The 25,705-nt window shown below is 39.5% G+C and overlaps 1 protein-coding gene and 1 pseudogene across 8 annotated transcripts in view; both read left to right on the top strand.

Moving 5' to 3' along the window:
* Positions 1-721: 721 nt before the first annotated feature.
* Positions 722-25,705, top strand: part of RAD51B (RAD51 paralog B) — a 679,511-nt gene continuing 654,527 nt past the window's right edge. For 3 of the 7 annotated variants that reach the window (XM_080809113.1, XM_080809117.1, XM_080809112.1), the window contains exons 1-4: positions 831-905; positions 3,761-3,892; positions 5,804-5,917; positions 12,639-12,755. In XM_080809113.1, the coding sequence (XP_080665239.1) occupies positions 843-905; positions 3,761-3,892; positions 5,804-5,917; positions 12,639-12,755 (426 nt within the window). In that variant the 5' untranslated portion in view covers positions 831-842. Of the gene's footprint in view, positions 805-830; positions 906-3,760; positions 3,893-5,803; positions 5,918-12,638; positions 12,756-25,705 lie in introns of those variants that run through there. The other 4 variants (XM_080809116.1, XM_080809118.1, XM_080809114.1 and 1 more) reach the window with 4 other exon arrangements.
* On the top strand, positions 6,445-10,189 carry LOC308346051 (elongation factor 1-alpha 1-like; annotated as a pseudogene). The gene is made up of 3 exons: positions 6,445-6,479; positions 8,778-9,360; positions 9,581-10,189. The product of its transcript is annotated as an elongation factor 1-alpha 1-like (transcript).

The raw sequence follows: 25,705 nt of genomic DNA on the forward strand, positions 1-25,705 counted from the left end.
AATATAATACTGCAATCTGAAACCGAGTATTAAAGCAACAGTTTACTAAGCTTCTTTATCACAGCTGCTTTTACACAGAAACTTGTTTGGTTTCTTCATGGTCTTCTTAAACTACAGACTCATGTTTCCCCATTAAGTGTTTTCAGTTTAAGCAATTTCACGCAGCATTTCCCAAACTAATTCACCACCAAAGTGTGGTGAAAATACCAAAGGAGGTGAACCTGGGTGGCTACCCTAGTTAAGCATCTGCTTTCTGCTCAGGTTAGGAGCCCCAGGAAGACTCAGCCGGGAGTCTGCTTCTCTCTCTCCCTCTGCCCCTCCTCTGGCTTATATGCTCGCTCTCAAATAAATAAAATCTTAAAAAGAAAAGAAAAGAAAAAAGCAAACCCAAACAAACCCAAGCTCTCTTTCAAAACCTCTTGTAGGATAGATGGATTCTTATTCCCTGAAAACTAACATGTCTCTTTGATCCATTACACATTTTTTAAATGTAGTGACAAAACAGAGAAAAAAGACAATTCCAAGCAAGGTTTTTCCTGGCTTCATTCACTTCTTGCTGCTGTTCCTCTACAGCACTTTGATAATCACTGTAGCGAGAAACTGATTGGAACTCATCGACGGATATAGTGTGAACTACAATTCCCAGCAAGCAGGGGAGACAACTTGGGGCTCTCTTCCTACCTCTGATTGGATATTTCGCCAGAGCGATGACCCAGTCAGCACTTGGGTTGTTGCTTTGCGGCGCTTTCCGCGGGGAACTGTGAGGGGTGGGGGAAACTTTGAAAGTTGGATGCTGCAGACCTGGTACTGGAAAGTTTCATGTTGGGGGCGTTTGTGGGGAAATGGGATGCGCTCATTATTTTCTGCTCCTTCTCCGGGTCCCTCTCTGTGTTACTGATTTCGGGGTAGGCGTGAATCTCTCTTTGGTCCAGTACACTCCCCCTAGGCCTTTAGGTATTTTAACAGGAACCCCGCCGCTGATCTGGGGGCTTCTGGCTTTCTTTTGTGGGAGATGCTGGGAAACTGCTCCTTGTTGGCAAAAGTTATTTTTAGGGGATTCGGGTGACATTTTCGCCTCTTGATGCCGTTTGGGATCTCGGCAGGGGAGCCCATCATTAAGCGAAGTTTAGGGTCTGCTCGCCTTCTGGTGGTGTTGAAGAAGACGTAGTTAAAGCGAGGAGTTCGATCTCTGGATTGGAATGCGGACTTAACCATTTGCCCGCTGATAGACTTTGCACAAATTTTTCAACTCGATACCTCAGTATCCTTAGTCTGAAAAGTGAGGGAAAACATCGGACCGAAGCTCTTGGAACCGTACTTAGCACGTAATAAGGGCTCCATAAACATGAGCTGTTATCGTTATGTAACAATTTTCATTGAACATCTTACGTGAGGATTTTTACTTTGTTGGGGAGGGAGGGTTTCAGTCTTCAGGATGGAATTGCTTCCCTCACTCCTGTTCACAGGTGCGGGCACGCGCGCACACACAGCAGGAATTTAAGTCTCCGGTGGAAGAAACAAACACGCAAGCTGTAATAATACGTTAATAGGATTATCCAACAAATATGTACAAAATATAATGAGAACATTGGAGAGGAAGAGAGTGAGTTGGGGGCAGGCTTTGTGGAGGAAAGACAAGGAGTCAGGACTAACTGACTTTTGTGCAACCTACTAATCTATCATGGCTGGAGAGCCGATAAGTGAGAGGGCAAATGATGTTTTGCTGCCTGGATTGATAGCTCTGTGTGTCAGGCACCAAATCCCTTAACCTTTCACTACATTCTTATGAGGTAGATATTCAAATTACCTTTGTTTTACAGATGAGGAAGCACGGACACCAGGAGATGAAGTAGCTGCAAGGAAGGCGGGATCTGGGCCTTGCAATCAGATACATGAATGAGAGGGAAGTGAGAGACAAGTTGATGAAGGGTCTTTATGCGATCTTAAGAAGTGTGGAATTTATCCCAGGGTCTAATGGTCTCATGGGTAGTTTTTTTAAAGGTGGACAGTGACAGGATTGGAGCAAATTTTCAGGAAGCTACCTCTGGCAGGATTGTGGTACTGACCTGACTCTTCCAGACCAGTTTGGTGCTTCTTCCTGTCAGCTTCCATAGCACATTTAAAAATCAATGACAATACTTACTGCACGACTGTAATTATTTGTGTATACATCTCTTTTCATCTTTTACTACGTGTTCCCAAAGGGTAGGGAATATGCTTAGATGATTCTTGTACTCCAGGACTTACAGAGTGTGTGATTAAGAAGTATCTGTGGAAGGAGCAAATGAATGGATTTTTTTTTGATAGTCAAGGACTAACCGGAGGCAGTATGGATATGATGATGGGAGTGGCCCTAATGAGGCTGAGATAACAGAGTTGGTTATTGTAAAAGGCCAGGAAGTTTGGGTTCTTCTTTTTGATTGAATTTATCGGTCTAAATGGTGTTATTGCCCAGAACTATCTGATCTGTAAAGACACTAGGAAATGACACAGCAGATATCACTTGGTAAACTATTTGGGAAACAAATCAATACTGACAAACTCCCACTGGAGAATGAGAAGAATGTATTTTGTGTTTGGGAGGGGTGTGTGTGTGTGTGTGTGTGAGAGAGAGAGAGAGAGAGAGAGAGGGAGGGAGGAAGAAGAGGGAGAGAAAGGGAGGGGGAGAGTTCATTTGATTCAGAGAATTTAGATGTTATGTAGAAATTTGGGCCATGGTATTGGAAATAAACTGGTATCCAAATTATCAGTACTATGTGATTTTGTTCCAGACTGTTACTTCTTTTCTGATAACTATATTGCTTTATTGCCTGGAACAATGAAGAGTTTTTCTTTCTACTCTACTCAAAGGACATCTTGCCATCTCAGTGAGATAACACAACCTCTCCTTTGCATGCATTATGAAAGGAATCACAGTGATTGTGTTCTAGTTCTCTGAAGGCAAATATTTCACGAGTCTCATTTAGCCTCAGTGAGGTTCAACAACAAGAGTGAAATTTAATTGCATGTGAGAATGTGAGCAGCTAATACAATAAAGACAATTTCAGTTTGTAAATAAGACCTGAAATAATAAAATCTCATTTGATACAGAGGTTTGCTCTGCCTTGTAGAAAAAGAAGTTAAATATGATTATGGGCTTGTAGTAGGGTGAAATGGTTAAGAGGATAAGCCTTAGAGTCAGACTTCCTGAGTTGAAATTTTGGACCCACCATTAACTTTTTCTGATGACAATGGAATAGCTAACATTTCTAGTCTTTGGTGTTCTCGTATGTAAAAATTGGATAATTAATCAGACTTTCTTATAGGGCTGTTGAGAAGATTAAACGTGATAATTTATGTAAAGCTCTGGAACAGTATCTGGTACCTAGTAGGTGCACAGTAAATTTATTGTTGTTACAGTGCAGTGAAAGTAAAGGCTTTCTAAGGAGTGCTTGGAAATACTCCTTGAGGATTAATTATGTATCCAAATAAAATTTATAAATACACTGAAAATCTTAAGATGCTATACAAATGAGAAGTGGTGTCCTTATATTAATGTAAGAAATACCAAAGAATTGTGTGAGATGCACATTTTTATGTTGTTTTGTTTCTCTGTGTGGATGTTTGGTAGACATTTAGAAAGATTCTGTAGCCATCCTTTATTTTATCAGTAATATTTTAAGTACTATACATTTCATTTTGCATCTGGAGAAGCTTGAAGAGTTTTTATTTTGTAGTGTGTTTTGGATAGCCTTCTACAATTGATTATGCCCTTTTCCAGTTCTTTTCAGGGTCCTTTTCCTGCTGCATCTGCATCAGGTCCTTAGGCATGGGTAGCAAGAAACTCAGACGAGTGGGATTATCACAAGAGCTGTGTGACCGTCTGAACAGATATCAAATTGTTACCTGTCAGGTAAAATTTATGTACTTTTTCTCTTGGAGAAACTTTAAGTACAAATTAATTTTAGGTATATGTTAATAACTCCAAAATAAGCCTGAAATATGAAAATCTAACTTTCTAAAAAAAGAAAAAAAAAGATAAATGACAGTGCTTCTCCAGAGGCTAATTTAAAATAACAGGCCACGGGACGCCTGGGTAGCTGAGATGTTGGGCGTCTGCCTTCGACTCAGGTCGTGATCCCAGGGTCCTGGGATTGAGGCCCACATCGGGCTCCCTGCTCAGCAGGAAGCCTGCTTCTCCCTCTCACACTCCCCTTGCTTGTGTTCCCTCTCATGCTGTGTCTCTCTCTATCAAATAAATAAAGAAAATCTTTAAAAAATAATAATATAAAGTAAAAGGGCAGTAATGTTATATTTCCAAATGTGATTTCATTATCCAGATTCTACTATGTTTTCATTTTGGGTCAGGGGAGAATGCTTATAGCATACTGTGAAGTATACTCATGCCATTTATTTGGGATTCTAGAGAAGTTTCATCCACTTGAGAGAAACTTTGCAGTTACGTAAGAAATAGGACTTAGATGAGGAGATGGTATTAAAAATGGATAATGTCGGGCACCTGGGTGGCTCAGTTGGTTGAGCGACTGCCTTCGGCTCAGGTCATGATCCCGGACTTCCAGGATTGAGTCCCGCATTGGGCTCCCAGCTCCTTGGGGAGTCTGCTTCTCCCTCTGACCTTCTCCTCTCTCATGCTTTCTCTCACTCATTCTCTCTCAAATAAATAAATAAAATCTTTAAAAATGGATAATGTCTCTTGCAAGGAGGAGAAGTTAATAGGATAATTTTCCTATCACTGAATAAGAGAAATGGATAGAGCAGAAGTTGCATTTTTAAAAAAAGATTTTATTTATTATTTGACAGAGAGAGAGAGATCACAAGTAGGCAGAGCAGCAGTCAGAGAGAGAGGGGGAAGCAGGCTGTCTGCTGAGCAGATAGCCTGATGCGGGGCTCGATCCCAGGACCCCAGGATCATGACGGGAGCCAAAGGCAGAGACTTAACCCACTGAGCAACCCAGGCGCCCCAGATGTTGCATTTTTAAGCACAATAGTGAAGCAGATCCTTCTTGGTTTAAATAAGGTTTTATGTTAAGATTTAATCCTGGGGCGCCTGGGTGGCTCAGTGGGTTAAAGCCTCTGCCTTCAGCTCGGGTCATGATCCCAGGGTCCTGGGATCGAGTCCCGCATCGGGCTTTCTGCTCAGCAACGAGCCTGCTTCCCTTCCTCTCTCTCTGCCTGCGTCTCTGCCTACCTGTGATCTCTGTCTGTCAAATTAAATAAAATCTTTAAAAAAAAAAAAAAAAAAAGATTTAATCCTTAATAAGACTAATTTTCAGAGTATGCTACAATTTTAAAAAATTGCTTTGTGTGTTAATGGTATTTTTGGTTCCTCTTATACATTTAATAATCCTCATGTTCATACTTGAAAACACTCTTAAAAGTATGAGACTTAACATTTCATCCCATAGCCAGTTTTATTATCTCAGTGATTAAATACTTCCTCTGAAGGATCTCATAGCTTAGTAAGAAACCCGTTTCAACCTGCACTTTCTGGTGTCTGTGCCCAAACTCCAGCACAGGGCAGTGCTTGTATATACCTGGATTGGAGGCTGCTGCTATGTGATGTCACTTGATGTGTCCTCTGATATATGCTAACTAAATTGGAGGATTAGAAGGTAAGTTTATGGTGTCATATCTTTCAGTTAAGGTATATAGGGGGCAATACTATAAGAAACATATACATCTGTGATCTACAACAAATTATGCTTTATCTACACATGGATTATGTCCATGAAAAGTTTCTTTTTAATTCCAGTATCTTTGTTGCACATACATGTTTAAATAGTCGTTTTATGTCTCTTTTTAGGACTTTTTATGTCTTTCCCCACTGGAACTTATGAAGATGACCGGCCTTAGTTATAGAGGTGTCCATGAACTTCTATGTGTGGTCAGTAGGGCCTGTGCCCCACAGATGCAAACGGTATATATATGTATTTTTTTATGATTTGGTTATGATTTTTTTAAAAGATTTTATTTATTTATTTATTTGACAGATAGAGATCACAAGGTGGAGAGGCAGGCAGAGAGAAAAAAGAGAGAGAGAGAGAGAGAGAGAGGAGGAAGCAGGCTCTCTGGTGAGCAGAGAGCTGAATGCGGGGCTTGATCCCAGGACCTCGAGATCATGACCTGAGCCCCGAAGGCAGAGGCTTTAACCCACTGAGCCACCCAGGTGCCCCTGGTTATGATTTTTGAGATGATTCTTAATCTCATTGGAAATCTTTTTTGGGAAGTGCCTGGGGGGCACAGTTGTTGAAGCAACCAACTTTTGGTTTTGGCTCAGGTCACGAGCTCAGGTCATGAGATTGAGCCATTGTGTTGGGCTCTACTCTGTGTGGAGTCTGCTTGAGCCTCTTGCTCCATCTGCCTCTGTGTGCTCACTCTCTCAAATAAATAAATCTTTTAAAAAAATAGAATCTTTTTTGGGATGAGGCAAAAGCAAAAATAGAGATGAACACCTCAAAAGTATTGATTCACACCATCAAGTTAGTCCTTTAATAAGAATATATGTGAAAAATTTATGTAGTTTATAAACTCATGAGAGACAGTTCCTAATTATGGGAACGAGGAAGCAGCAGGAAGTTTTTTCCCCCTGTAGCTAATAGTGATATTTCAAAAGGACATCTGTGTCTTTTGTTTGGGTAGAATTTGTGGACCTCATGGTTAAATTATAATATACTCCTAAGTTTAGAATGTTCCTGTCTCTATAATTCTAACTTTTATTATCATCAGTCTACATCATAAAGTACACATATTGGGTTTCCACTTGCTTATTGATTAAATAATACTTTAAAACTTTGCTCACTCTTTTTTTTTTTTTTTAAGATTTTCTTTATTTGAGAGAGAGAGAAGAGACAGAGGGAGGGAGAGCAAGCGTGAGCTGGGGAGAAGGGCAGAGGGAGAGGCAGAAGCAGACTCATTGTGGAGTACAGAGCTTGAGTGGGGCTCGATCCCAGGACTCTGAGATTGTGACCTGCGTTGAAGGCAGCTGCTAAACCAGCTGAGCCACCTAGGCACCCAAAAACTTCGCTCACCCTTGAGAAGAGTTAAAGTCTTGATAACAAATCCTTGTAGTTAAAGTCTTGATAACAAATCCTTGTCAAGTGGTACAATTATTTTATACTTTCTGTCTCCTAACTTTAGCTTTTCAACGTGTAGATTTAGTGCATGGTAGAAAAGATCCTGTTTTCCCAGAATAAGAGTGCCTGGAAGTCTGTTTAGTGCTTTATAAATGTATTTATTTAGGTGAATTATAGATTACTTACCTTACATCTTATATTGAAATTTGTTAACCACTGAGCAAAAAAGTGGAGTTCAATTCTATGAAGTACGAAGGAAGGGATGTTAGTGTCATTTGAAATTTCTGAAATTAACGAATAGATGAAGTATTTTCTTTTGTTCGGATTTAGCTTGTGATCTAAGAAAATACCCCATAGGTAGAGTAGTCAGAAGAATTAGAATTGGAGTTAGGTACTGGCACTGTCTAGCTTTGTCATTGACCTCCAAGCCTTGAACAGCTCACTTCGTTTTATGGGAGAAGGAGGAGAGCTAAAATAGTAAGTGGTGATGCTGTGACCAGGTTCAATTAACTTGTTACTATTTTGAAGCTCGTAAAGCACCAAGAAAGTGTTTTTAGTTTAGCATGTGTCATTCTGTTTGGTCAATATGTATGGCGTATTTCTAGTTAGAGAATTAAAGAGAGCACAGGCAGGAAATTCACCTTTCGTCTCCACTTCTGCTACCATTTCAGCCAAGGTATCAGTACCATTCCAGATGCCTGCTCTAGAGACCGTCTTTCTCCTTTGTTGTATGTTCACTTCCATAGCATTCTCTAGATTTGAGTCTTGCTATAAACATTGGTTTAGCTTCAGTACATTTTTCCAGGGAATTTTTTTTGTTCATTGATATATTCCTTTAACTGGTATTTATTGAGGGCCAGCTATGTAGCAGGTACTCTTGTCAGGTCCTGGGGATCTTGTAGTGAACGTGGTAACATCCTGCCCTCATGCAGCTTACAGTCCAGTGGGAGAAGTCAGACATTACACATATAAGTACATAAACAGTTATTTGTAGTAATGATAAGTCCTACCAAGGAAAAGTATTAAAAACTCTGAAACTTAATAACGGGGTTCGCTACTTAGTTCCAGGGTTAGGAAGGGCTCCCACTAGGAAGTGACATTTTAGCTAAAACCTGAAGGATGATGAATAGGGGAGAGATAGGCAAAGTCAGGAAGGAGGTGAGCACGGAGGAGTCTGTCGGCAGGGGGACCAGGATGTGTAAAGACCCTGTGAGAGAGGGAGGATGGCACTTCCCGGCAGTAACATCAGGCTGATGTGACTGGAACAAAGCAGTGAGGAGCAGATTGACCTCAGCGATGAAGTCAGAGAAGCAAGCAGGAGTCAGATCATGGGGCCTGCAGACATGTAAAGGATTTTGAACTTTATTCTGAGAGCAATAAAAAGTCCTAAAAGGGTATGATCTGTGTTTTTAAAAGCTCAGTCTTACACAGAGACTTTATAAAAAAACAAGATTCCTGGCACATCTCAGGCTGACTGTGCTGTCCTGATTGTTGCTGCTGCTGTTGGTGAATTTTTTTTTTTTTTAGAAGATTTTATTTATTTATTTGAGAGAGAGAATGAGAGAGAGTGAGTGTGAGAGGGGGAAGGTCAGAGGGAGAAGCAGACCCCCCACTGAGCAGGGAGCCTGATGCAGGACTCGATCCCAGGACTCCAGAATCATGACCTGAGTTGAAGACAGTTGATCAACCAACTGAGCCACCCAGGCGCCCCGTTGTTGGTGAATTTGAAGCAGGTGTCTCCAAGAATGGGCAGATCCGTGAGCAAGCCCTTCTGGCTTACACACTGGGTGTAAAACAACTAATTGTTGGTGTTAACAAAATGGATTCCAGTAAGCCACCCTACAGCCAGAAGAGATATGAGGAAATCATTGAGGAAGTCAGCACCTACATTAAGAAAATTGGCTACAACCCCGACATAGTAGCATTTGTGGCAATTCTTGTTGGAGTGGTAACAACATGCTGGAGCCAAGTGCCGACATGCCTCGGTTCAAAGGACGGAAATTCACCCTAAAGATGGGAATGCCAGTGGAACCACATTGCCTGAAGCTCTGGATTGCATTTCTGGAACCACAAGCCCTTGTGTTTGCCTCTCCAGGATATCTACAAAATTGTTGGTATTGGTACTGTCCTTGTGGGCTGAGTGGAGACTGGTGTTTTCAAACCTGGCATGGTGGTCACCTTTGCTCTGGTCAGTGTTACCACTGAAGTAAAGTCTTTTGAAATGCAGCATGAAACTCTGAATGAGGCTCTTCTTGGGAACAGTGTGGGATTCAATGTCAAGAACAACGTATCTGGGGGCACCTGCATGGCGCAGTTGGTTGAGTGTCTGCCTTTAGCTCAGGTCATGATCCCAAGGTTCTGGGATCAAACTCCATGTCAGGTTCCCTGCTCAGAGGGGAGTCTGTTTCTCTCTCTCCCCCCTGCTTGTGTTCTCTCTCTCTATTTCTGTCTCTCTCACCCTCTCTCAAATAAAAAAAAAAATACAAAAAAAAAAAAAGAATGACTTATCTGTCAAAGATGTTCATCGTGGCAGTGTGCCTGGTGACAGCAAAAATGACCCACCCGTGGAAGCAGCTGGCTTCACAGCTCAGGTGATTATCCTGAACCATCTAGGCCAAATCAGTGCTGGATATGCACCTGTGCTGGATTGTCACACAGCTCACATTGCTTGCAAGTTTACTGAGCTGAAGGAGAAGATAGATCATCATTATGGAAAAAAGCTAGAAGATGGTTCCAAGTTATTGAAATCTGGTGATGCTGCCTCGTTGATATGGTTCCTGGCAAGCCTGTGCATGTTAAGAACTTCATTATCCTCCTCTGGACCATTTTACTGTTGGTGACATAAGACAGATGGTTGCTGTGGGTGTCATCAGAGCAGTGGACAAGAAGGCAGCTGGAGCTGGCAAGGTCACAAGTCTGCCCAGAAAGCTCAGAAGGCTAAATGAGTATTATCCCCAGTACCTGCCAGTCCAGTCTTAATCAGTGGTGGAAGAACGGTCTCGGAACTGTTTGTGTCAATTGGCCAATTAATAGTAAAAGACTAGTTATTGGTAACAGTGCATCATAAAACCTTCAGAAGGAAAGGAGAGGGGCACCTGGGTGGCTCAGTGGTTTAAGCCTCTGCCTTCGGCTCAGGTCATGATCTCGGGGTCCTGGGATCGAGCTCAGCAGGGAGCCTGCTTCCCCCCCTCTCTCTGTCTGCCTCTCTGCCTAGCTCTGATTTCTCTCTGTCAAATAAATTAAAAAAAAAAAAAAAAGAAGGAAAGGAGAATGTTTTGTGGACCATTTGTGTTTTTTGGTGTGTGGCTGTTTTAAGTTACTAATTTTTAAAAATCAGTACTTTTTAATGAGAACAACAAGACCAAAAATCTGTTACAGAATTTTGAGACTCATTAAAACAAAAATTTAATGAGAAAAAACCCCCACAACTCAGTCTTGAACACAGGTAAGTAATTGGAAAGGAGCAGGAAAATATTCGTGAAGAGCACTTAGGTATCTACTCCTATATTCCAGATAGAAAGTGGTTGTGACGAGTGTTTTTCGTGTGGTGTCAGTGCAGATGGCATTATGTGAGTTGTTATGAGAGATATTTAGGAGGCAGAATGAGTAGGATTGGTGATTGTTTACCAGTGTGTAGTGGTGAAATACAGGAAAGTGACAGATGAGTCCTTGATTTTTTGCTTTGGGAAACTGGGTAGTACCACTTCCTGAGATAAGGAATGCTGGAAAAAGGATCAGACTTGGTGGAGGCAGATCATGAATTTAATTTAGTACTTGTTGAATGTAAGGGGCTTATGAAACATTGAGTGGAGATACGAAGCAGGCAGTTCAATACTCAGACCTGCAGTCTGAAGGAGAAGTCTGTCGTAGCAGTATGTGTTTGGGAGTCATCAGTGTAAATATGACAATGAGATACGCATATCTAAGACCAAGTCCTGAGCGAAGCCAACACTTTAAAATCAGATTAAATAATGATGTGTCTGAGAAGAAGCAGCCACCACCATAGAAGAAAACCTGGTGGAGTGGCATATCAAAATTTCCTTTTTGTTTCATTTATATACATACTATCATTTCTGATATTGTATACGTACTATCATATCTTATCCTGTTCCTTCATTTTAGTCTTTTTTGTATGTGTCACTAATTCTATTATTCTAGTGATTAGTGTTCTTATAGAGGCAAAGGAAGTACTTTAATGTTGACAGATTGGGCAGCCTTTATACGTTTGGTAAAATGTCTCCAAGCCTACCTACCAGGCAATATAGCCCGATGATATATTGTAGACAATATTCAGGTATTTCTAAATCAGATGCATACCACATGAATTTTTTCTGTAGTTTTTCTTTTCTTTTTCTTTCTTTTTAATGTACCTGAGTATAGCCTTAGAAAAATGTGATAATCCATGGTTTAAATGATCTAAGAATTTAATAGGTGAGATTGGACAGAAGTGGGCACATTTCTGGCTTACAAATATTAATAGGCTGGTTTTCCTACATCTTCACAGAAGCAGAAGGGCCTTGGATTTGATACATAGATTTATTAAGTTGTAAACTGGAAGTGGTTAGAAACTGTTTCTGTTTCTGTTCCCATAGTTTATCATAGTATATGGCATGTAGTAAGTACTCAGTATTTGTTGAAAATGAATGAATGAAGGAAGGAAGGAATAATTACTGTTCTATGGCTTGACCTCAGTTTATTTGGGCAATTTAATAAAATAGTAGTAATTTTTAATGTTAGAAATTGTAGAGGTAAGTGTTCTTAAACATTGCTAGATATGTAATCACATTAATCACATTTTAAAGGCCCTTTTTCAGAGGAAGGTAACATTCACAGGTTCCAAGGATTTGATGCAGACATTTCTTGGGGGGCCGTTTCTCAGGGTACCATACCTACCTTCAAGCTATTCTTCACAGACCAACCTTGGTTGGAAAAGATAACTTGAGCATGCCATTCCTTCTTGCTCTCCACATTGACCCCAGACTTCAACAAGTCTCTTTCGTGATTTGGCCCCTGCTTATTTCTCCAGCCCCATCACTGGCCCCACTGTGACCACACTCCTTCTTTCAACCATTCTAACTCTTTTTATTTTTTGTAGTTTTTATTAGTTTCCATTTTCTCCCTTTCTTTGTGTGTTCTGTCTCTGGCAGGAATATGTGTATTTCCATTTGCTTAACAGCTATTTCACATTTTAGCTCAGACATCCAGCTCCTCCTGAAGTCTTCCTGGATCACAGAATTCATAGATGAAGTATATACTGTCTCTGTGAGTCCACGTTCCCTGTCATGGTGTCTCTGTTATCTGTATTGTAATTGCCTGCTTTCTAGTCCTAATTTCAACTGCTGGGTGACCATAGGTACTGTGAGGGCAGGGCCTCTTTCTCCTCTATCATATCCCCATAGTCTGGCATAGTCTCTGGCATGGACTAAATATTCATTTAACAACTAAATGTTTGAGGAAAAGAGAGATGGATTGGGGTTCCAGCTGCTAGAAACTGAGGTTTGGAGTGGGTTTCTGGTTTTGACTAGACATGGGCATTGAAAAGAACGTCTTCTTTTTCTTGTTCAGGCTTATGGAATGAAGATGCAGATGTCTGCTTCTCTCTCCCCAGCGTTCTTAGCCACAACCCTTTCTGCGTTGGATGAAGCCCTGCATGGTGGTGTGGCTTGTGGATCCCTCACAGAGGTAAAGGAGAAACTTTCCAAATCTCCCACTGGCCTGTAACCTTCAGAGCCAGGGGAAAAAGTTTAGTTGAGAAACATAGATTATCTCATACCTCAAGGGCATGGTTCTCCACTCAGGACCTAGTATAGTTGCTTTTCAAAAAATAGAGATATTCAGAACAGTCCTCGCTGACCACCTGAAGTCTGCTTCGGTTGCTGTTTCTTAAAATTAACTTAGAAACTGATGAATATTATGAAATAGCATGAAGCGATTTAGAGGAATTAAAGGAACAGTACTTAGTGTATGAGGAAGGAAAATTTGAAATTTTATTAACATGTGGGCAAATCATGGTATTAAACTGAAGTGAGCTATTTTTAGTTTCTGTTGTAGGTAAAATTTGGTTCTAGGATGTGATAGGCTGTGTTGGTTATGTGTTGTTGCACAACAAATTACTTCAAAATGAAGTGACTTAACGACAATTGATACGATTTCTGTTTCTTTGGGAGTGGCTTAGCTCAGAGATGTCGGTGAGGGACGCAGTTATCTTGAAGGCGTGGTGGGGCTGGAGGATATTTCCAAGAGGGCTCACTCACGTAACTGGGAAGTTGATGTTGGTTCTTGGTAGGCGGTCACAGTTCCTCTCCAAGTAGGCTCTCCACAGTCTGCTTAAGTTCCTCAGGACATGGTGGTTGACTTCCCCCTGGGTGAATAATCCAAAAGAAGGCAAGATGGAAGTGGTAAAGCCTTTGATGATTTAGTTGTGGAAGTTACACACCATTAACTTCTGCCACATTGTCTTCTTAAGAAGCATATCATTAAGTACAGCTCACATTCAAGGAAAGGGAAAATTGGCTCTACTTTTTGAAAGAAATGTCAAGAATTCAAGGACATGTCTTTCTTTTTTTTTTAGAGAGGGGAAGGGGGGAGCGGCAGAGGGAGAAGAGGAGAGAGAATCTCAAGCAGGATCCATGTGGGGCGTGATCTCACAGCCCAGAGATCATGCCTGAGCCAAAAATCGAGTTGGACATTTAACCGATGTTACTTTAATACATTTGTATATTATAATGTGATTGCTGATGTAGCAATATTTACCACATAATTATAGTACAGTATTACTGTCTATACTCATTAGACTGCATTAGAGCACTGTGGCTTATTTACTTTTCATTACGAGTTTGTACTGTTAAACACCATCACTTTTTTTTTTTAAAGATTTATTTATTTTAGGGCAGGAGGGAGGGCACAGGTGAGCCGGGAGGGGCATGAGGGGCAGAGGGAAAGAATCTCAAGTAGAGGCTGTGCTGAGGGTGGACCCCGATGCGCGGCTCAGTCTCAAAGACCCTGAGATCATGACCTGAGCTGAAATCAAGAGTCAGTTACTTAACCAACTGAGCCACCTGGGTGCCCCAAACAACATCACTCTTATCTCCCCACCCCACCTCTTTTTAACCACCATTTTACAGATTTAACTTTTTTAGATTCCACATGTAACTGATACTGTATAGTATATTTCTTTCTCTGTCTGACTTACATTGCATTGTGTAATGTGCTTAGGGTCCGTTCATGTTGTTGCTCATGGGAGGTTATCTTCCTCATGGCTGAGTAATTTTCCATTGTGTATATATGCCACATTTATTATTATTATTTTTATTAACATAACGTTAATAAATGTTATTAATGTTACAAATAATGTTATTTGTTTCAGGGGTACAGGTCTGTGAATCATCAGTCTTATGCAATTCAGAGCGCTCCCATAGCACACACCCTCCCCAATGTCCATCAGCCAGCTCCCCCATCCCTCCAACCCCCTCCCCTCCAGCAACCCTCAGTTTGTTTTCCTGAGATTAAGAGTCTCTTATGGTTTGTCTCTCTCTCTGGTTTCATCTTCATTTTTCCCTTTCTTCACCTATGATACTCTGTCTTGTTTCTCAAATTCCTCATATCAGTGAGATCATATGATAATTGTCTTTCTCTGATTGACTTATTTTGCTTAGCATAATACCCTCTAGTTCTAGCCATGTTGTTGCAAATGGCAAGATTTCATTTTTCGATGGCTGCGTAGTATTCCATTGTGTATCTATACCACATCTTCTTTATCCATTCATCTGTCAATGGGCATCTAGGCTCTTTCTGTAGTTTGGCTCTTGTGTACATTGCTTAAATGCTGCATTTTTTTTTTTTAATGCTGCATTTTTAAATCCATTCACCTGTGATGGACATTTAGGTTGTTAACATATCTTGGCTATTGAGAATACTACTATGATAATCATTGGAGTGCAGGTATCTTGATGAAATAGTTTTTACTTCCTTTGGGTATATATCTGGAAGTGGAATTTCTTAGTTGTATGTAGATCTATTTTTAATTTTTTTGAGGAACCTCTATATTGTTTTCCATAGTGAGATTGAAGATATTTAGAAACTACCACAGTTCTTTCCCGCATGCTACATTGGCATGCTTACTGGTCCGGTGTGGTAACTCACGCACTTACCAGGATACTCCTGAAGAACTTCTTGCCTGAGACTTCTAAGGGCATAGATATTTTAAGCAAACTTCTAAGTAAGAGCAGACTCTGACATTCTCATAGTCATGAATTCCAGTGTAGATTTTTTTTTTCTTGAAAATGGGCATTCTGTTTTAGATACTATACCTTATTTTATGTCCTGTCTTCTAAGAAAGGTTTAAAAATATGTGTGTGCTATGCTGGGAGGATGCCTATTAGATAGTTGATAAATGAGTGAGCGAATCTTTAAAAGCAACAAAAACCCCCTGCTGTTGCAGGGTACTGCCACCAGATGGTGCCAGAATCTTACTATATGTAATCTTTGCACTCTAGCGGGACCTCTTCAAGTGAGTTTGTTAACAGCAGTGTTCCACAGTTATAAAGTTACTTAAATAACAAAAACTGAATTTAAGATTAACTAACAACTAATTTAAAAAAATGTTTTTTTTTTAAAGAATACGTTTTGATACTTTTTCACTTGGCATTTGTCAATTCTTTCTGAATCCAAGTGTTAGTTACCAGCCATGTTGGTGTTTTGTCATGATCTGCTTGGTGGACTTGGAGCACAGATACTCTGACTGCTTTTTAGTGGCCCATTCTGTACTTTCTGTTTTAGTTACAGGTAGCCTCTTCAGTTGTTTTGGGATTTTTTTTCAGCTGAGTATAGGGAGTATTTCTATTCACCTTTAATAACAAAATTTTAATGTATATTATACATATATATATAAGATTAAATATATCCTACATGTGTAAGTTAGGAAGTCTTATGACCTTATGACTTAATAAGAACCAGAACAATACCACAACCATTGAAACTAACCGTGGATTTCTCCCTGATCCTATCTTTACCCTTCATTGAGGTGTAATCTTTGTCCTGAATTTTTACCATTCCTAAAATTTTTTCCCGTATGGTTTTCTTTTACTGTCTATATACCTAGATAGGTGCTATGACATTTATTTAGTTTTGCTTTATTTTGAGATTTATTAAATCATTTCTGTGATTAATTCATATCATATCTATTCTGTGAATTTTTTTTTTCCACTTAATAATGTCTTCTGAGATTTAACCATGTTGTTTCAGGTGACAGGAGTATAATTCCCTTTTCCTGCTGTATCATATTCCATTTTGAAAATATGACACAATTTATTTATCTTTTTTCCTGTGAGTGAACATTTGGGTTGTTTCTAGTTTGCTGCTAATATAAACAAATCCTATGAAAATTGTTGTACATGTCCTCTGCATCACACGTACGAGTATTTCGCTGGGACAGGGATTGGCAAATTACTGCCCAATGATCAAATCTAGCTTGGTGTCTGTTTTTGTAAACAAAGTTTTATTATAACACAACTATGCTGATTTGTTTATGTCTTGTCTGCTGCTGTTTATATGATAGAAGGCAGAGTTGAGTTAGTTGTGGTAAAGATCTCATGGTCTGTAGAGCCTGAAATATTTACTATCTGGATCCTGTCTAGGGTATCTACCTTGGAGTGATTTCCTGGTTATAGGATATGTGCATAGTGCAACTTTGCAGAATCAGGACAAATTGTTTTCCAGAGCGGTTGTACCTGTTTGAATTTCTACCAGTGATGTGCAGGGATTCTTCTTGCTCCATATCTTCATTCCTTGGTATTAATCAGATTTCTTAACTTCTGCCCATCTTTGGCATCTATGATCTTAGTTTTCATTTTTCTGATTTCTAACGAGCTTGAAAATTTTTTTCACAAATCATTTGGTTATTTCAAAAGCAATTTTATTAAGGTACAATTTAACTGCTATAAAGACTCAACGATTATTAATTGGATAATTCAAGTAACTTTCTAGTAAGTCATCACCATAGTCCAGGTTTAGAACAGTTCCATCACCTTAAAAATTTCCCTCATGCATATTTATAGGTAATCCTTGCTTCCTTCCTCAGCCTAGGGTACCCACTCATCTGTTTTTCTGTTTCTATCTATATATTTGCCTTTTCTAAACGTTTCATATAAATGGGATCATCTAATATGTAGTCTTTTGTGTTTGGTTTCTTTCACATAGTGCGATGTTTTTGAGGTTCACCCATATTGTAGCATGTGTTAGTAGTTTGTTCCTTTTAATTGTGGATTTGTGTCCCGTTGTATGGCTGCAGCACATTTTGTTAATCCAGTCCTCAGTTGATGGACACTTCGATTGTTTCCAGTTTTCATCCAGCAGGAATAATGCTGGTATGAACATTCATGGATAGGTCTTTGTATGGACATAGGTTTTTGTTTCTCTTGGGAGATTACTAAGAGTGAGTGGATAATGGATATGTTAAATTTTTAAGAAACTGCCAGACTGCTTTCCAAAGTGGCTGTACCATTTCCCATTCTCACTGGCAAAGTGTGACGGTTTGTTTCTCCACATCCTCACTAACATTTAGTATTGTTTATCTTTTTGATTTTCGCTATTCCAGTGGGTGTGAGTGGTATTTCATTGTTGGTTTTTTTTTCTCCCCCTTGCGCCACTGGGGGACCACAGGCAACCCCGTCCACACTCTTACAGCCAGGCTTGCTGTGGAATTGCCAATTTCATTGTAGTTTTAATTACACTTCTCTAATGACTAATGATTTCCAACACCTATTCATGTGCTTACTGGCCATTTGTGTATTTTCTCTCTCTCTCTTTTTTTAAAGATTTATTTATTTATTTTAGAAAGAGAGACAGGGAGAGAAAATCCTCAAGCAGACTCTCTGCTGAGTGTGGAGCCCCAGGTACGGCTTCATCCCACAGCCCTGACCTCATGACCTGAGCCAAAATAAAGGGTCAGACGCTTAACTGACTGAACCACCCAGGCACTCCCTTTTGTGTATTTTCTTTTTTTTTTTTTTTTTAAAGATTTTATTTATTTGTCAGAGAGAGAGAGTACACACAAGCAGGCAGAGAGGCAGGCAGAGAGAGAGAGAGGAGGAAGCAGGCTCCCCGCCGAGCAAGGAGCCTGATGTGGGACTCGATCCTGGGACCCCAGGATCATGACCTGAGCCGAAGGCAGCGGCTTAACCAACTGAGCCACCCAGGCGTCCCTTTTTGTGTATTTTCTTAAGTGAAGTGTTTAGTCAGATCTTTCACCTATTTTTTAATTGATTGTTTTCTTGTTACTGAGTTGTAAGCATTCTTTATATATTCTGGATACAAGTCCTTCATCAGATATAGGATTTGCAATTGTTTTCTTCCAATCTGTGGCTTGTCTGTTCATTGGTTTGTTCATGGCAGCTTTTGGAGTCCAGTCTGTCAGTTTTTTTCTTTTATTGATGGTGCTTTTGGTCATCTCTACAAATTCTTTGTCCAGCCAAAGACACAGTGATTTTTGCTATGTTTTCTTTTAAAGTTTCATAGTTTTAGGTTTTACATTTTGTTTATGATCTATTTTTTTTAAGATTATTTATTTATTTATTTGACAGACAGAGATCACAAGTAGGCAGAGAGGCAGGCAGAGGGAGAGGAAGGGAAGCAGGCTCCCTGCTGAGCAGAGAGCCCGACGTGGGGCTTGATCCCGGCACCCTGGGATCACGACTTAATATTTTGTAACAGTTTGTATAAATTAGAGTTATTTGTTTCTTGAATACTTGATAAAAATTGTCTGAAAAATTGTCTGATCTTGGTATTTTCCTTATGGGAAGATTTAAAAAAATGAAATAAATTCCTTTAATGCCTTATAGGACTATTCAGGTTTTCTATGTCTTACTGAGTAGTTTTGGCGAATGACATTTTTATGAATATGCCCATTGTCTTTAATTTTTCATATTTATTGTCATAAAGTTATTCACTGAATTCTCCTTATCTTTAAATCTGATTTTAAAAAATCAAAAAATTTAAATCTGGTTTAATATGTGCGTTTATTCCCCTTTTCATTCATTTGACAGAGATCACAAGTAGGCAGAGAGGCAGGCAGAGAGAGAGGAGGAAGCAGGCTCCCTGCGGAGCAGAGAGCCCCACGGGGCAGAGAGCCTGAGGTGGGGCTAGGTCCCAGGACCCTGGGATCATGACCTGAGCCAAAGGCAGAGGCTTTAACCCACTGAGCCAGCCAGGCGATCCAGTTTTTCCCCTTTTCATTCCTAACATTACTTAGTCTTCTTTTTCTCTTCCTTTTTAAAAAGTCTGATGAGAGTTTAGAATATTATTATTCTTTCCTTTTTTTTTTTTTTTGAAGATTTTATTATTTGTCAGAGAGAGAGAGAGAGAGGGAGTGTGTAAGCAGGGGGAGGGACAGGCAGAGGGAGAAGCAGGCTCCTTGCTGAACAAGGGGTGTGAAGTGGGATTCAGGACTCCATCCCAGAACCCTGGGATCATGACCTGAGCCTAAGGCAGACAACCAACTGAGCCACCCAGGTGACCTTCTTACAGTCTTTTCAAAGGACTGTGCTTTTTATTATTCTTTTTTGGTCCTCTCTTCTTCTTCTTCAATGATTTCTTTTATTTTATTATCTCCTTCTATGTAATTGCATGTTTTCTGAGATTATTTCTACCCCCCCAAAAAACTTATGTACATTTAATCTATTAATTTTCAGTTTTTCTTTTTTTTTTTTTAACTCTGAGCTTGTAGGCTATGAATATCCATTGCTTAATTTTTAAAATATAAAATGAAATTTATTTTATATAAAATTTATTTATATAAAATGAAAATTATATAGCATTTTCATTTTTATTTAGTTTTAATGGTATTTAAAATTTTCCATTATAATTGCTTCTCCAATTCATGAGTTATTTGGAATTTTTGAAAATCTAAATTATTTAATTAAAAAATTTATCTTTTAAAAATTAGATTGTTAACCTAAATTCATTGGTCAGAGAACTTTATGTGATACTGATTCTCTGAAAATTTCTGAAACTTGTTTAGGGTGTAATATGTGATCAATTTTTACAAAAATACTCTAGGTGCGATTGAGAAGAATGATTATTCTCTAATATTTAAATGCTCTGCATATATGACCATTAAATTCAGCTTATTATTTGGGTTGTTCAAATCTTCTTTATCTTTACCAACTTTTTTTTCTCAGCCTGACCTAATAATAATTTAGAAAGGTTGTTAAAATGTTGTTGAATTGACAAATTTACTTGTAATTCTATTATTTTTTACTTAATGTATTTTGAGCCTATTTTATCGTGTTTTGACTTAACACACTTGGAATTGTCCTATGTTTTTAGAGAACTGAACCATGTACTTGGTTCTTCTATATAGCACTTGTCACTGTTACAACTATAGTGTTCGTATGCTTAATTAGTGCATGTCTTCCTCATTGGAGAATAAATTCCAAGTGGGCAGGGATTATGTCTTTATTTTTATTGTTAGATTCACAGTATTAATATATGTAGAAGTTATTTAATAAGTATTAGTTGAAAGAATGAGTTTGTATTTAAACACTTACGTAGTGCTTGTTTACTGTAGTGCTTTGGTTATTGCTATGTCTTTCATATTCTCTCCTTGGATCTCGAAATAAGCCAAACTTTAGTAATTTTTAATGCTATATTTTGATTTATATACCATTAAAAATTATCACAATAGTACACTTAAGGAATATGAGTTTTCTACTTAACTGATCTTTTATTAACGAACATCAGTGATTCTTCCATTTTAGTTTTTCTCTTAAATATGTCTAATATCTGTATATCTTAGCTGCATATTTATAGATCTGTTAAATATTGCTGTTTAACAAATCATTCCAAAGTTTAGTGGCTAAAAACAACAAGAAAGATTTATTATCTCGCAGTTTCTGTGAGTCAGGAATTCAGGAGCATCTTAGCTGGTTTTCTGGTTAAGGTCTCTCATGAGATTACAGTCAAGGTATTGGTGAGGCTGCGGTCATCTGGGGTGGTGGGGATGCTTCCAAGATGGCTCACGTATGTGGCTGGGAAGTTGGTCCTGGCTCTTGTCGGCAGGAAGTTTCAGTTATTGGCCACCGGGACCTCTCCACAGGACTGCTTGCCTGTCTTCCTTACATGGCAGTTGACTTCACCTAGAGTAAGTGATCTTAGAGAACAAGGCAGAAATGGCATTGTCTTTTATGGCCTGGCTTTGGAAGTTACATAGCATTACTTCTGCTGTAGTCTATTACACAGACACGCCCGTTACAGTGTGGGAGGGGAGTACAGAAGGGTGTGAGTACCAGAGCGAGATCACTGGGTCCTTCTTAGAGCCTGGCTATCACGGTATATGGGTGTTGATACACATATGCATGCATGTGTGTGTGTGTAAGTCTTAAAAAACTTTATTACTTCTCCATTCCCAGAGACTTTGTGGTAGACAGAATTCTGAAATGGCCTCCCAGAGATGCTGTGCCACAATGCCTGGAACCTGTGGATGTGATGAGCTAGCATTCCCCTTATTACGGCATGTTCTGTGGCACAGCTGACTCTAAGACAGGAAGATCTACTGATCTGCTTCCATGGGCCCTTGAAAACTGAGCTTTCTCTGGCTAAAGAGGGAGAAACCAGAAAGATCGTGAGAAGGAACGTAGGTAGGTGGCCTCTAGATGCAGTGAGCAGCCCTCGGATGATGGCCAGAGAGGAAACAGCTCAGGTCCGCAGCTGCAGAGCAGGGGGTTTTGCTGCGCTGGCTTCTTGATCTTGGCCCAGTGAGACTGAGTGGAGAGCCCTGTCAAGCCCATCCAGACGGACTGCTAACCTACGGAAGCGTGAGAACCTACAGAAGTGTGAGATAAGACACGGGTGTTGTCTTAGGCTGTTAAGTTTGTGGTAATTTGTTACAGAGTGATAGAGAACTAATATGGTATCACTGGAGGTGTCTAATTAATTGCCTTGCATGATCTTTGTTTCTGGTTAATAGGTCAAACCTAGAGTCCCAGATACAAGGTAGATGTCATATCTGGTGAGAGAGGTAAGGCAACTGGTAGGATAAACTTAGATGAGGCCTGGAGATGACAGAGGGAGTAAGAATAAGTCTGGAAACATTCTGCTAGCCTTTTTATAGCTGCTCCTTCCTGATGCCCAGTTTCAATTGATGTGGACGTTGCTGAATCTGTGTAGGTGCAGTTACAGCACCAAGATCAAAAGTGGAAGTAGAGAAGCACTCCTCGTGCCGAAAGCAGAAGCAGCAGAGGAAAAATCAAAGAGAAACCGCCTTTGCGGAATCACAGATGAAACTGAACTGTGGGGCTTTGTCCCATGCCCTGGGAACATCAGATTCCTTACTCGAGGAATATCTAAGCAGATAATTCAGCATCTGCTATTACTAATGATGGGTAGTAAAGATATGCTTGAAATTTAAAGTTTAAAAGTTTAAGTAATGTGGAGGTCAAACCACATGCTAGCCTCCTCATAGGGGATCATGTACATTAAATCAGTGTTTTTCAATCCTGTTTTCATTTTCTCCCCTTATGAGCTTTTTAGACATTTTTTTTTTCTAATGAAGCCTCCTTCCCCATGGGATTTTAATGCCACAGATACACTATATACCTGTTTATGTACTGTCTGTATATCTGTGTTTTAGGTAGAAAAAAGAGTAAAATCTAATCCCCCCCCCCCCCCCCCCCCGCCAAAAGCAGGTTTCATCCTTGGAGTCAAGATCACCCCTACTAAGAATGTAGAATAAAGATGCTAATATGACTTGGTAAAATTAAGGTCGTATTTAAAGGGATCGCCAAAAAAAGTGTTTTCATGCTGCAATCCTGAGGTTACTGGACTAGAGAACTGGTCCAAACTCATGTCAACAGACAGGTATAGAAGATCTGCATATCTTTGTTCAAGAGTACCTCTGGAAGTGTAAACCTATGAAGCCTGCCAAATCTTTACAACATTTGAGAGGGACGATTATACCCAGATCCTTGCTCTAAATACTGAGAAAGGATGTAGCATGTTTTTACATTATTTGTATTTCCTGATGCATTTCTATGCTTTGTTCATGATTTAAGTAGACCAGTTTTCCTTGAGCGGGTCAGTTTTGCTTTGGAAGTGACTATTCTACTATCCCAAAAAGGTAGGAGCAGGTTGCCAGAGCCCTATTTTGGCATCCTGATTTTTCCTCAGAACAGTTAAATATGCAGTTCTTATTCTTTCTTATTGGCAAGGTTAGCTGTGGCCTGCAAGATCACAGGAGCTAATAAGGCAGGATCATAAACTTAAGTGCCTTCCAGGACCAGGCATGTGATAGGAATGCATAAACAGTGAAGTACAAGACGTGAATTTTTGATTAGTCAATTTTGGCTGCTTACACTGCTTATAACAGCAGCAAACACTTATTTTTCTTGCTTATGGGTGTGTAGATTGGCCAAGATGGGCCTCATCTCCATCAGAATACAGCCAGGTTAAGGTGTGCTCCATGTGGGACAACAGCAGTAGGATTACAAAGGAGAAACTTCTAATTCGCATTCCTTGACCATAATCCGCTGCCGTGGTTTGTGTATCCTGCTCAGTGTTTTGAAAGGCAAGATAGTCAGGCCCCTGTCCTAATACAGGAGCTTAGCAGGTGTGGCTGATTGGATCATTGCTCCTAATTCTTCGCTCACTTCCTGGTTTAGAAATAAATGTCTTTCTCCATAAAGATTTCATAGAATCTTTTATATAGCACATGTTATATGATTGTTAAATGGATGATGGTGTCCCTTGATACTGTTTGATTTTTTTTTTTTAAAGATTTATTTATTTATTTGACAGACAGAGATCACAAGTAGGCAGAGAGGCAGGCAGAGAGAGTGGGGGAAGCAGGCTCCCCACTGAGCAGAGAGCCTGAGATCATGACCTGAGCTGAAGGCAGAGGCTTTAACCCACTGAGCCACCCAGGCACCCCTGATTTTTTTTTTTTTTTTTAACTGTGAAGCTTGGGGTACTTGTCATTTCCACGTTCTCCTGTGTTTTTCTGCTCAGTTCCCCTCCCTTCTTTTTTGTCCCTTGCCATGTACTTGAAAGATAGCAGTTGTTAATATGAAATAAGAAGGAGTAGTGGAGAAAATCCAAGATATAAAATCTTCCACATGTTGATGTAAAGTAATTTAAGATCAAGGTTTTTTTCACAAGGCAAAGTACTACCTGGCCTTTCTGAGATTGAGATTTTATTTGTTTGTTTGTTTTAGGATTTTGGGAGTTCGTTATTTTTCAAATGCATTCTGTAGGTCTGAAGGCCTAATCATGTTTCTACATGATTGTAGAGCAAATGGAGACAAATGATGGGTGAGGGGCATCATTAAAAAAAATGATATGAAGTTTCCAAAGCTCTTTTCTCAGATCAGAAGCAGGCAGTCCTTAAATTTTCTTGGGTGAAGTATTGGTTTGGCAGATGGCCCATCCTGTTGCCCCTGTCTTCAGTGAGAGGAGAGTTAACTTGGTTTTAGGTCCTATCAGGTCCAGGTTTCAGATTCATCTCAACCATTCAGTCTCTCTAAAGATTAAAATGACTAGGCTTCATTTTTACTTCAGTACAACTAGACTTTCTTTGCTTAGGAATAATTCTCTTTCTCCTTTAAACTAATTATTAATACTTGCTTTCCTGTTGATATTTGAGTGATCCTCACCACTGGTTATTTTCTTTCAGTTCTTTTATTTCTCAGACAGGGTTGAAGCCCGGAATCTAAACTATATGAAGCTGATTGTATTTTACTGGTTTTTTCTGTGTGTAAATGTTGTATTCACTCTACAGTTTCCAAGAAACAACTAACTGAGACTATTCTGGTTTGGCATGTTCTCCCTTTCTAACCACCATTGGAGCTGAACCTGGGAACTGAACACAACTTGAAACTTTGTGGTTTGGCTGGGAGAATTCAGAGCTAAACTATCTGAAGCTAAAAATTATTAATGTTGAAATGTTTTAACCCACTAAGTAAACCTGAAAAAATAATGAAATTTAACTCCAGTCAACCCATCAGAATTGCATGCAGCATATATTTTTTTGAGTCTAGAAAGAGAGTGAAAATGTATGAAGACGATCTGAGATTGCTAAAGAATTAGAAATTAGTTATTTTAGCTTAAATTAATGTAATTATCCAACTTCAAATGCAAAGTCAAAACAAAACAAACAACCCCAGAAATCTTATAATGTTATTCACGTAATGTTCTATTTTCCCCTAGACTATGCTGAATAGTACGTGAAAATAATGAAGTAGAAAAAATGCCAGTTCTACTTGTTTAAGTTTTCAGATTTTTTTTACATGTTTTCTTTAAAGATGGAATAATGAGAATACCTTACATTTTCATGAGACTTGATATATTACTGAATGTTTTCACGTGTATCATTTTAATTAAAATAATGGCTTGTTTTACCTTTCCACTAAAAATCACAAAGGATTGAAGGGGTTTAAGCTCATTAAATCTTAGAAAGTATATAAAATCTGGTGTGTAGGGGTGCCTGGGTGGCTCAGTGGGTTAAACCTCTGCCTTCGGCTCAGGTCATGATCTCAGGTCATGATCTCAGGGTCCTGGGATCGAGCCCCGCATCGGGCTCTCTGCTCAGGGGGGAGCCTTCTTCCCCCTCTCTCTCTGCCTGCCTCTCTGCCTACTTGTGATCT

The sequence above is a fragment of the Martes martes genome (assembly GCF_963455335.1).
Source record: "Martes martes genome assembly, chromosome: 7".
Classification (NCBI taxonomy): domain Eukaryota; kingdom Metazoa; phylum Chordata; class Mammalia; order Carnivora; family Mustelidae; genus Martes; species Martes martes.